At 42.7% G+C, this 12,618-nt stretch overlaps 1 protein-coding gene across 1 annotated transcript in view; it reads left to right on the forward strand.

The window, feature by feature from the left end:
- The window catches only part of Pappa (pappalysin 1), a 237,896-nt gene that overhangs the window by 184,778 nt on the left and 40,500 nt on the right, over positions 1-12,618 (forward strand). Inside the window, exons 16-17 of the mRNA XM_075945577.1 lie at positions 8,845-9,055; positions 10,257-10,428. Of these exons, the coding sequence (XP_075801692.1) occupies positions 8,845-9,055; positions 10,257-10,428 (383 nt within the window). The remainder of the gene's footprint in view (positions 1-8,844; positions 9,056-10,256; positions 10,429-12,618) is intronic.

Consider the following 12,618-nt stretch of genomic DNA (forward strand, 5'->3'; position numbering starts at 1 on the left):
CTTTCCAGCTTCTAAGGCCAGTGGTTCTCAACCTTCCTAATGTTGTGACCCTTTAATATAGTCCCTCATATTGTTGCGACCCGAACCATATCATTGTTCTCGTTGCTACTTCATAACTTCAATTTTGCTACTGTTATGAACTGTAATGTAAATATCCTTGCTTTCCCATGGTCTTAGGCAACCCCCAAGGGTGTCATGGCCCACAGGTTGAAAACTAATGTTAGAATCTAAGCAATCTGAGTCAGATCCATGGCTCTATCTGCCAATAGAATGCAGGATGTATTAATGACTAGAAAAGCATACCTTTCTTAATCAGAGGCTCCTGGGAAAAGAGGCAAATAAATTAGCATTGATTATTAAAGCTCTCAGCATGGCAAATCCTCAAGCAAATCTTTCTACCATTTTCACGGGCCTATGAATGAAGGAGGCAGACATTGCTATAGAAAGGTGGCTTCAGGAGAAGACTCATTTGGGCAGTTGTTGATTCTCATTTTGCCCATCTCTGGAGAATTCAGGGAAACATCTTGACATTTTGCACAGGCCTGTGGGGACCAGCAGCTAGTCCCTGTAGCCTTGTTGTCAGCACCATTCTATACCCACGTCCTTCGTCTGATTCCACGCAGACCTGCTGGCAGCAAGGACTGGATGATCGTCTCATTCCCTCTTTGAGCTTCTTGATGCTATCCCATTTTGCCTTCCTCAAAAAGTAATCAGCATAACTTTTCCTCCATTATTTTATTTCATTTGCCTTGTTTTCTTTCTTTACTTTTTATTTTATGTTTATTTAAACTATACATTTTTTAAATACTTATTTATTTATTTATTATGTATGCAATATTCTGTCTGTGTGTATGCCTGAAGGCCAGAAGAGGGCACCAGACCTCATTACAGATGGTTGTGAGCCACCATGTGGTTGCTGGGAATTGAACTCAGGACCTTTGGAAGAGCAGGCAATGCTCTTAACCTCTGAGCCATCTCTCCAGTCCCCTTTAAACTATATTTTAAGGGGGGAAAAAAGAAACCATAGAATCAGAAGTTCCAGGTTGGATCCAGCAAGACAGCTCACTGGATAACTTTCATATGATGACATCCATGCCCCCACACGTATACACATACAAATAAGCAATGATAAATAAATGACATGCAATAAGAAATTAAAAATATGAAAGTCCAGATTCAACTGGCTTTGTTCTTTACCAGCTCTCTGACTTAGCTAATCAGTGTTGCTCCTGTGACCTGCCACAGTCTTACTTAAACAATAAGCTCAGGAGTGCTCACTGACAAAGAGCCATTAGAGACACAAACTGGAGAAAGCGCTTGCTGAAGACTCCTTTTTCCCTCAACATCTCAGCAGTGGGTGTCCCCTCCCCGACTGCTGTCGTCCTTGTCCTGTATAATCCATGTAGCTATCAACTATGAAGTCATATTCTAACCTCTACAGTTCTCAGGCATGAGTATTTCTGTCTTCAGAAGAGCACACCCATCTAGGCACAGTTCAGTAACTGCACCCTAAAGAGTTTCATCCCACACAAGTGGCACCATCCCCTTTGTTCCTCTACCTCATGTGATTTATTTGCTCAAATATCCTGAAATATTGTTTTAATCCAAGCTTCTCTTCAAGATCTATGCAAAAGAACAAGAGAGTTAGAAGTGTTAAAATAAATTCTGCTAAGGTTTTCATTACTGTTATTGTTAGTGTTCCTCAAATAAACTCTGTAAGCAAAGGTCATGTTTACCAAACTGCAAGGCAGGGAAAGTGCTCTCAAATTCAGGAAGGACAACATTAAGATGAAGACCATAAATACTGAATTAATGACTTAAGTTCAATGCTTTCATTACCTAGCAAAGTCTAACTCACTCAAGCACAATAGACAGGTCCATTTACTACAACTAAGGAATACAGCTTCTAAAGGTAGCACATCCTCACGCTACCTACATCTCCAGAGACACTCTGCTTTCTACTTCTAACTCTGGGACCTTTTCCATCTCAGATTTTCATGAGAGTTTATAAAACTCACCGAGGTGACAAGGATACACCATTCTGTGGGACACTCTCTGATTTCTTGAGTGTTGTAGTGAACATGAAGGGTGGCACGGTAACATAAAACCACCTTGTTTACCGGTGAAATAGTCTTCCTATGCCTGCCTTTGCCTCCCTCCATCTGTTTGTGCAGTAGCAAACAGTGCTCCAGATTCCTTTACTTCTCTCCAGAACAAGGATTCTCTGCCAATGATCCCGGAAAACGACTGCTTTCTAAGACATTCTTTTTCCTCTGTATTTACCATTTGGAAAGAAAAATGAGCTACCTTGGTAAAGATCTTCATGTGAGAGGAGAAGCTGGGAGGGGTAGTATCCCACTGTGTAGCTGATCCTTCATTCCTAGATGCTCCACTGACCCCATCAGTATTTCACGAAATGCAGCTTCGTAGGATTTCTTTGACCATGTTCATGGGTGGGAGCTCCAGTGTGGATGAGGAGTGTGATGGGTTGTCTGGGAATCCTAGTGGCCTACAACTACTCATTAGAGGATTAGTTGTCTCTTTAGATACCTTTGCTAACATTTCACCTTCTTCCCAACTTTCTAAAGCTCCATACATTCCTGACAGAAATTCCCACGTGTTATTTTTGGTAAATCAGTCTAAAGTTCTTTGTGCCCACAATTCCTGCCCCACTGGGTTCTCTCCTACTTGTCTTTTCATTTTACCCCTTCTTTGGTAACTTCTGTGAGTGTCTATTCCTTACCAAGAACAATGAAAGTGAATATCTTTGTAATCCTAAGTCCTGGCTTTAGGCTATTGCAGATTTTGAAGATTTGCTTGTCCTTATTCTAGTCCAGCTAACTGAAATTTTATTCTCTGCAGAGTATGAGTGATCAATACCCTTTCACCTTAAAATGCTCAAGTTTGCTAAGAACTCAGAAGTAACTTTTGCTTAGGATCAGGAAAGCTAAACCACTCATTCAAGATCATAAATAAAGTCATGATGCTTCAGTCATGCAACAAGTGGAAACTGAGGGGCTGCTATGTACTGGGCAGCGTACTGGGCTTTTGGAATAAAGAGTAAGCACAATGCAGGTTCTAGTCTTAGGATGGTATCAGTGACCACACTATGTGGCCAACAGAGGAAAGAAGACAAAACCAAACCAAGCCAGACTGAAGGTCTGACACTCTACTTCCTGATTATATTCTATGACATTTCTGATGCTTAATTTTTTCATGGATGCACTATGATTTCAAAAATTTGGGGGAGACAATATGATGTTTGGATGCACATATAAACTGTGCCCTGATCAAATTAGGGTAACTGATCTACCTATTACTTTAAACATTTACTTGTGAGGTCATTCAAAATCTTCTCATTTTTTTTGAAATGTACAGCACAGAATGGTTAACCTCAGTCACTCTACTGTACCTTACAATCCTATTTTTTTCTTGAACACATTCTCAAAGGGACTTGCCTGCTGAGTGATCTTTTAAGTAAGCTAATCACAGTGAACATCACTCTCCAGTCATGACTAAATGTTCACAGTTTCTTTCATACTTACTAGAGAGGAAAATGTCCTTACACACATCTGGAGACAGACTAAGCCACATTTATTTTTCAGACTTTAAAAGAGCATACATATATACATGCAAGTATATAACAATAATTAATGGGTAATAGGTCATTAATTTAAAAAAGAGTAAGGAAAGTTTATGTGATATTGTGGGGAGGAAAGGAGGGAGGTAAATGATGTTATTATATTATAACCTCAAGAACTAAAATAAATAATTTTAAAAAACATTAAAAGATGAACAGTGGCTCAGTTAAGAATACCTCCTGCCCTTGTAGATGATCCAGATTAGATTCCCAACATAGTGGTTAACAACCATCTGAAACTCTAGTTACAGAGGATCTAACACCCCCTTCTGACCTCTGTGGGTACTAGGCATACACATCATACAGATACATACTTGGAGGCAGAACACTCATACATACAAAATAAAACAAAAATCTAAAGAAATTAACAAGATGAACAAATGCAATTGCAGAGTACCACAACTCATGAGCTCTTGGTGTCTAATATACACATTCTCACCCTCTGCTAGAAAGGCCAGCCTTCAATTTTGTGACATAAGTCATGTTATCCAGAAACCATAGCTTGGAAGATATGAAGAGGGAAGACATGGTATTGGCAAGGCAATAAGAGTTTCTTCTAAAGTAGTCAGCAGGGGAAAAAATGAGAGCATATTCTCTAGTCTCTAGAGTAGAACATTTCTGAGTGGCCAAAACTCTAAATGGTCTATAGGTCCATGAACAATTATTGGTTGGGTGTTGATTCCAGCACACCTTGGTTTTCGTGCACGTGGGTAACACATGTTTGTGACCAGAAGTAAAAACCTCAGTGTATTAACCATCCTTCTGAGTCTGTGGGCCATTGTCAAGGACAAAGAGTGTGTTTACCAGAGTGTATATGGCCGACTTCCTCAGCACCACTTGGTAGATGCAAGCAGTGGCCATAGCTAGGGACTGGAATCCCTGACCCCATGGATTCCTTTGTCTGGACCAGGTATGAGCTGGGTGTGTGTGGGGGGAGACACATCCACATTCCTGAAAGTAAGTTCTGCTCTCCTCTGTGTATTCTTTATCTCTGATTGTACTCTCTAGCTACTCTCTAGGTACTCTTTCCTATAATGTACGTTTTTAGTTTGACCCTTTCCTATTTATTGAGGCTCTGCAATCCTTTCATCATCTCAGAACAAAGAAATATGCCTCTCTGTTTACAGTTTATAGCATTTGCAACACCGATAAAAGCACCAACATGTTAACTATGGATATTGCAATACCTTTGAGCAATTTGGAAAGGACACCACTCCTGTATCTTCTAAAGCTCCCATTGTCTTTTCTTTAATTTTTTACTTTCCTGAAACATTATTGATTTCTTTTTTTAAATTATTAGATTTTTTTAAAAAATACCAATCCAAGCTCCCACTACCTCCCTTCCTCCCATTCCCTCCACACACCCTCCCACCTCACCCTCATCCAATCCTCAGAGAGGGTAAGGCACATTGCTTTGAGGAAGGTCCAAGGCCCTTCCTACTATATCTAGGCCGAGCAAGGTATCCATCCAAAGAGAACCAGTTCCCAAAAAGCCAATATAAGCAGTGGGGATAAATCCTGGTGCCACTGCCAGTGGCCCCTTTGTCTGCCCCAGCAATTCAATGGTCAGTCACATTCAGAGGGACTAGTTTGGTCCTATGCTTGTTCCTTTTCAGTCATGCTGGAGCTGGTGAGCTCCCATTAGCTCAGGTAAACTGTTTCAGTGGGTGAACCCATCATGGTCTTGACCTCTTTGCTCATATTCTCATTCCTTCCATTATTTATTTATTTATTTATTTATTTATTTATTTATTAAGGATTTCTGCCTCCTCCCCGCAACTGCCTCCCATTTCCCTCCCCCTCCCCCAATCAAGTCACCCTCCCTCATCTGCTAGAAGAGCAATCAGGGTTCCCTGACCTGTGGGAAGCCCAAGGACCGCCCACCTCTATCCAGGTCTCCTAAGGTGAGCATCCAAACTGCCTAGGCTCCCCCAAAGCCAGTACGTGCAGTAGGATCAAAAACCCACTGCGATTGTTCTTGAGTTCTCAGCCGGATATGGAAAATCTAGGTCAACGAGCAGAGTCTATAGAAACAAGCATAATCAATAGAATACAAGAGATAGAAGAAAGAATCTCAGATGCTGAGGACACCATAGAGAAAATAAACAAACAGATCAAAGAAAACAGCAAAGCCAACAAATTCTCAACACAAAACATTCAGGAAATATGGGACACAATAAAAAAAAACCAAACTTAAGAATAATAGGAATAGAAGAAGGAGAAGAGTCACAGCTCAAAGGCCCAGAAAATATATTCAACAAAATTATGGAAGAAAACTTCCCCAACTTAAAGAAAGATAATCATTTAAATATTCAAGAAGCATACAGAACACCAAACAGACTGGATCAAAGAAAAACATCTCCTCGCCATATAATAATCAAAACACAAAATATACAGGTTAAAGAAAGAATATTAAGAGCTGCAAAGGAAAAAGGGCAAGTAACTTATAAAGGTAAACCAATCAGACTTACACCTGACTTCTCTATGGAAACTATGAAAGCCAGAAGGTCCTGGATAGATGTACTGCAGAAGCTAAGAGACCATGGATGCAAACCCAAACTACTATACCCAGCCAAGCTATCGTTCATTATCAATGGAGAAAACAAGACATTCCAGGATAAGAATAAATTTAAACAATACGTAGCCACAAATCCAGCCCTACAGAAAGTAATAGAAGGAAAATTGCAACCCAAGGAATCCAACACTGCCAACACTGCCTACAATAACCCAGGCATCTAGTGATCCTTCCATTCTTAACTGGACTTTGGGAGCTCAGCCCAGTGCTCTGATGTGGGTCTCTGCCTCTGCCTCCATCAGTTGCTGGATGAAGGCTCTATGGTGATATTTAAGATAATCATCAGTCTGATTACAGGGCAAGTCATGATCAGTCCCCCTCTCCTCTATTGCTTAGAGTCTTAGCCAGGGTCATCCTTGTGAATTCCTGGGAATTTCTCTAGAGTCAGGTTTCTGCTAACCCTATAATGGCTCCCTCAATCAAGATATCTCTTTCCTTGCTCTCATCTCTGTCCTTCTTCCATCTCAGCTATCCCATTCCCTCAAGTTCTCCTGAACCCTCTTCTTCTCCTGTCCTCTTCCCCTTCTATCCTCCCTTTTCTTCTTACTCCCATGCTCTCAATTTTGTCAGGCAATCTTGTTTGTTTCCAGTTTCCAGGTGGATCTATATATATATATATATATATTTCTTTGGGTTCACCTTATTACTTAGCTTCTCCAGGATCATGAACTATAGGCTCAATGCCAAAGGACATTGCTAAAGCTCTCATTCTTACTGAACTGCCGATACATCTGGCATTCCCAAACAACTATCAACCCTAACCCCTAACCCCAAAACAATGCAGGGAAGTTTCCTGTCTCTGGTTTTCTGGAAGTCTCTTGGCTTTGATGAAAACTCAGTGACTCACCTTTTACCCCTCTCTCTTTCCCTGGGATGTGAGAAATATCTGGCTGGTGGTACTATAGCTTACAAGTTAGCATTTTCTGTGGGGCTGTGCAAACATGTTTCATGTCATCTAGGTGAATCATCCTGAGCAGGGGGTGAATCACAGGAAACTAACAATGAAAGGAGATACCGAAGCGTGTACACAAAATTGTGAAGTAGTTCTCTTGTCCTTTTCTCTTTCTTCGTTTGATCTCAGGTAGTAGTTTCTATCACATGTAAGAATACTAGTTAATTTTTATTTTACAAAGATTTGTCATGCCCCTTCATATAACATTAGATTATGAGTAGTGGCATGTACACGTTATTTTTACAAAGATTTGTCATGCCCCTTCATATAACATTAGATTATGAGTAGTGGCATGTACACGTTATTTTTGTCTTGTTTTGTGCATTGCTGTGCCCCAGCATATAAAGTACTTCACATGCCATAAGCATTGCCACTGTTAGTGGAACGGATGAAGGTGTCTTTGCATCTCACACAGGTCCTATCATCATCCAAGTGCAAGTTAACAGAGAGGGAGGAGGGAAGGGTGCAGGCTAATGGGAAAACAAGGCCTGTGATGGACACTTCTTAGAAGTGTTGCTATATTTAGCCTTGTGAGCACCGGAAAAGCAGGAAAAGTCACTTTTTCTACAGACACAAAAATTAAGGTAAGACCATCCTCAGTGCGAAATAAGAGTTTTGTTGAACACACAAATACAACCCTTTAATGTATAAATGACTGTATCCATAGCGAGACAAACCTGGTGAACCTTTTGCTATTGAGAAGCTATTTTCTATTGTAAGAGCTTGATCAAGCTGCCCTCTCTTTTCCAAGTGGGAATTAGCATGCTAAGCACTGTGCATTTCCAAGCACTCTGTGCACAGTAACTGCTCAATAAGCATCAGTTTCCTTCCTAGCGCTCATGGGCTCCCTACCACACTTGAAATCTAGAGACTCCCATGTTCTTTGAGCACTGCTTGTCAGCACCGCTCAGCATTAACCAATCAGAGGGGATCAGTGGTGAAACACCCACTGCAGGTCCTCTTCCAGTGGTCTTGACTTCAGGAAAGGCTGGACCCCCATAATACATGAACTGGCAATGAAAAGTCTAGCTTCTGGCTTTTACTTTAATCTGCACCAACCCCCATCAGGCGAGTATCCTGAAGGCAGAAAGTACTCTGCCAGAGCTGGCTGATTCTCGGGGCAGAATGTGCTGCTCTTTCATCTTCTCTGGCAGAACTCCTCTGAGTGCTGGGGTCTGAAAAAAAAAGCAGAAAGAAAGAGGGAGGGGGAGAGAAGAGAGAAAGAGAAAGAAAAGAAAGACTCCTAAAAACATGGTGTTGTCACTTTCTGGCTTGGGGAAGCCAGGATAGATACAGGACCCAGGCTCTGGATCACAAAGCACTGTTAGCATTGTTAGCTAACACCATTTAGGATGAGTACCACAGCGAGGACACACATCTGCAGTGCAAGGGGATGATGGAAGGACCAGAAAGGGCTTTTTCCTGTGCAGCGTAAGAGGCACAAATGATTTGGATTTTAACACACAGGAGACATGGGCCGAGTCTAGCTTCCATGTCTGTTTGCTTGTAGCAACTTCCCGGTGCTCTTCAGAGATGGTGAGTTCTTAGAGGGAGGCATTGGACTTCCAGTCAGGAATCCCTGGGGGCTGCATGTTGGTTCAAATTCAGGCAGCTCATGTGTTATCTTAGCTGTTGGTGTACTCATTGCTCTGCTAACCTTGCCTGACCGTCTTCCAGGCAACAACAGCATTCTGACCTGTATGGAAGATGGACTGTGGTCCTTCCCAGAGGCCCTGTGTGAGCTCATGTGCCTCGCGCCACCCCCAGTTCCCCACGCAGACCTGCAGACAGCCAGATGTCGCGAGAACAAGCACAAGGTGGGATCCTTCTGCAAATACAAGTGCAAGCCTGGATACCACGTGCCTGGCTCTGCTCGGAAGTCCAAGAAGTAAGTGTGCTGGGAGCACCCTCATAGGCTCCGAGGAGGCAGTCAGATCCACATACCTCTGTGAAAGGAAAACATCCCTGCCTTGCTGGAGGCTATACCAAGAGTATCCCCTTCTGTCCCATGCGAAAGACATAGAAGAGTAGGTGTAAGTCACATATGGTCAGCTTCAAGTCACAGCCCCTCTGCAGACTGGCTGTATGATCTCAGACCAGTGGTTCATTTTCTCTGCTCTCCTATATTTTCAGTGGCAATATGAAGATTGTAGGTTACCATACAGTGTTGTCATGACATAGAAGGACTTCCAGAAATGCCTTGTACGAAGTGCTTGTTCAAGAAATACCAGGTGTTCACACCAGCACTGTACAGGAACCCATGAGAACACTCAGAAAGGAAAAGAGAATACAGGGCATTGGTGGGGATTGAGTTGTCCCAAAGCACACCTGACAGACAGCCTATCTTTGACAATGTTATTCAATGAATTCTTTATTATTGTTGTGGGTGCTGAGATGATGCTATAATCACAGCATTCTCCCTTTCCTTTTCCTCCAAACCTTCCCATGTATGTCCTCTTGCTCTTTTCAAATTCATGATGTTTTTCTTGACACCACACACACACACACACACACACACTATACATAAATATATTCCTAAATATATAAGTATGGCTTGCTCAGTCAACATAGTATCACACACACACATATCTATCTCTCTGCCATTTATTTACATGAACAAGACTATTTCTCCTGCTTTAGCCATCCTCCGTTGCCTGTGGTTCTTTTCCTATGGACGAGCCCCCGTAAGCTTCCCATTTATGTGTTAGCATGTCTGTTGGTGTCATCCTTGTTTAGGCCATGTTGATGAGACTTCATGGTGCTCCTCTGATATTTCTAGAGACAAAAATATGACAGTAAACTTTTTGTTCTTTTGACCTTTGCAGCATTTCCTCCCCTGGTTTTGTATGTAATGATCCCTGAGGCTTAGATGCATGGGTTGTGTTGTAGATGTATTGCTTGGCTCTGGGCTCCAAAACTCTACATTGTGAGAAATTGTGGTTTTCTGTCATGGTCTCCACCATGCATGCCTCACACATCCCATAGAGAGGCAGGGGATATGAACAAGAAGACAAAGTGAGGCTCCCTGGTACTCTTCACGTTCGAAGCATGTGATCTTCAGAATGACTTTTCTTTCATGTTTCCTGAAGACGGGCTTTCAAGACTCAATGTACCCAAGACGGCAGCTGGCAGGAGGGAACTTGTGTGCCTGTGACTTGTGACCCACCTCCAGCCAAATTCCATGGGCTCTACCAATGCAGTAATGGCTTCCAGTTCAACAGTGAATGCAGGCTCAAATGTGAAGACAGCGACGGCTCCCAGGTAAGCCCACTGAAACCTAGATCAAGGCCTCTTCTCCGTGCTGAATTAACTCCAGGCCTCTCTGGCTACACAGCCAAGCTTGGAAATGAGTGTGACCCCTGCAGAAGCTGACACAGCCAGTATGTTCTTTTGTAAGCTATCTGAGCTGTGTTTTCTCCCAATGAGCCTTTCATCCAGAGTCTTAGTGGTGAGAATTGTTTTTAAGCACTAGAACTGTTAGGTATTTGTTGAGAAATTATTAAAGGAAACTGTATATGGCCTTTTAGCAGTTTGATTGACTTTGATAGGAATGATGGGGACTTTGATTATCTCTGCCACTCCTTACCAACATTACTACTTAAATTGCCCTTGAAGCATTTAAAGTCACGACACTGCTACTGTCTTTAGTCATCGATTGAACCTTGCAGCCTGCAATGGGGCTTTATTAAGATTGGGAGAACACGTCTGAGCACAGTGTGGAGCAGAGGGTGACAGAGGAGCCAGTGTGAGTTTGAGTTTCATCGTAAACCATATGTAACTAAAGGATAAGTGCTCCTGCTACTTCTCCAGAAGAGACTCTGTGAAGAACAGCCTCCATCCCTGACCAACCTCTGCTACTCAGCTAAATAGACAGGGTGTCACAAAAGTAAAACAAAAGCCCCAAAGACCACAGAAGTCCACAGATCCCACCACTTAGAGTTGACAGGCTAACTCTGTCATTCCCTGATGTGCAAAGATCACCAGCCAGGTGAACCTGGAAGATAAACATCCTGTGGATTGAAGCCTTTCCTGTTCGTTATTTCTTGACCTTCAAATACTGCTAAAACAACACCTTCAGAAGCTCTTTTTCTCTTTTCCAAAATTTAAACAATTCCAAGATCTACTCATTCTTTCAAAAATACTCTTTAATGCTGTTCCCTCTCTACCTAAGGCAGCTACCCTAATAGAAACGGCTGTGTCTTTTTTCTGGATCACAGTGCCCCAATTCTCTGGTTTCCAGCCCTTCTAAGCCAGCATCCTTTTGTTTCCTTGGAATAAAATTCAACCCTATTAGGCAGAATTTCAGACTCACCCCCAGGAAAATTCAGGTCCCCTACCCTCTCTGTGTTTCTATCTTAAGTATTTCCATCATTTTGGTTCAGATGCCTGACTCCTCCTTGTCCTCCCCACTTCTGACTAGGAATTCCCTCCTCCTACAGCTCTTTGTGCAAGTTTCTTCCACTCCAGGACTCAGCTGACTTCTCTCAGATTGCCTGCTTATAGCAGCAGTCACCCATTCTAATTTTCTGACTTATTTACTGTTGGTTTCACCAGGGCTGTGAGTCTTCTACGGCCTCTTTCAATGTCCCTATGCCTTTAGCACTTAGTACAGTGCCAGACACCTAGTAGGTCCCTAGGAAGTGACAGATTTGGGACCTGGTGTCCCTTCTTTGGATACGCTGAGTTTTGTAGGTATTGCCTCCAAGTCCTGAATCTCATACATGATTCACAGCTGTCTGTGGATACTCTGGGGTGCTGGTGGTCACTCCTGGGAATTATGCCCATCCTCCAACACCTAAGAAGCAGGAGTCCTGGAACAGCGAGGACCCTGATTACCATGCCTCTTACAGGCTGATCAACTTCCCTTTCGCTCCCTCACATAAAACTCTTGCTAACAGTTTTTCCTGAGCCAAATAATATTCTGGCCATGGCCATGTTATCAAACTGAAACCGAGTCTGCCTGCAGTCTGCCAAGTAGCTTTCATGGGCAGTTTGTGTTTAAAGGAGAGGGAAATGTAAATTCATCAGAAGACTGGACTGTTGCTGTTTGGCAGTGGGTGGAGAGGCTAGACTCGAAGGAGCAGGGTATGGTTTGTCAGCTCAAAGAATGAGGGGGTGTGTGCCAAATGGGCTCTTAACACAATTGACGTTTCTAGTTTGTTCTAAGAATGAATTTCCTCTACCCTCAGACCAAGGGCCTGAGAGCCAACACCAGTGTTCACCTCAGATTCCCTCTTGCTGCCTGTAAACACAGCAGGAGCGCAAGGCCCACACTTCTTGAATCCCACAGCTTCTATGGAGTAAAGAGTCTTAGCTTTCCAAACAAGTTCCAGATCCTGGCAGAGAAGGGGAGAGGCTACTCTAGGGGAGAGTCACACACTCCTCCTCTGCTACTACTGGCAGAATCTAAAACAATTCCACTTCATTGATTCTTCCAAGGGAACCAGTAGG

Source organism: Microtus pennsylvanicus, chromosome 13 (genome assembly GCF_037038515.1).
Source record: "Microtus pennsylvanicus isolate mMicPen1 chromosome 13, mMicPen1.hap1, whole genome shotgun sequence".
Lineage (NCBI taxonomy): Eukaryota > Metazoa > Chordata > Mammalia > Rodentia > Cricetidae > Microtus > Microtus pennsylvanicus.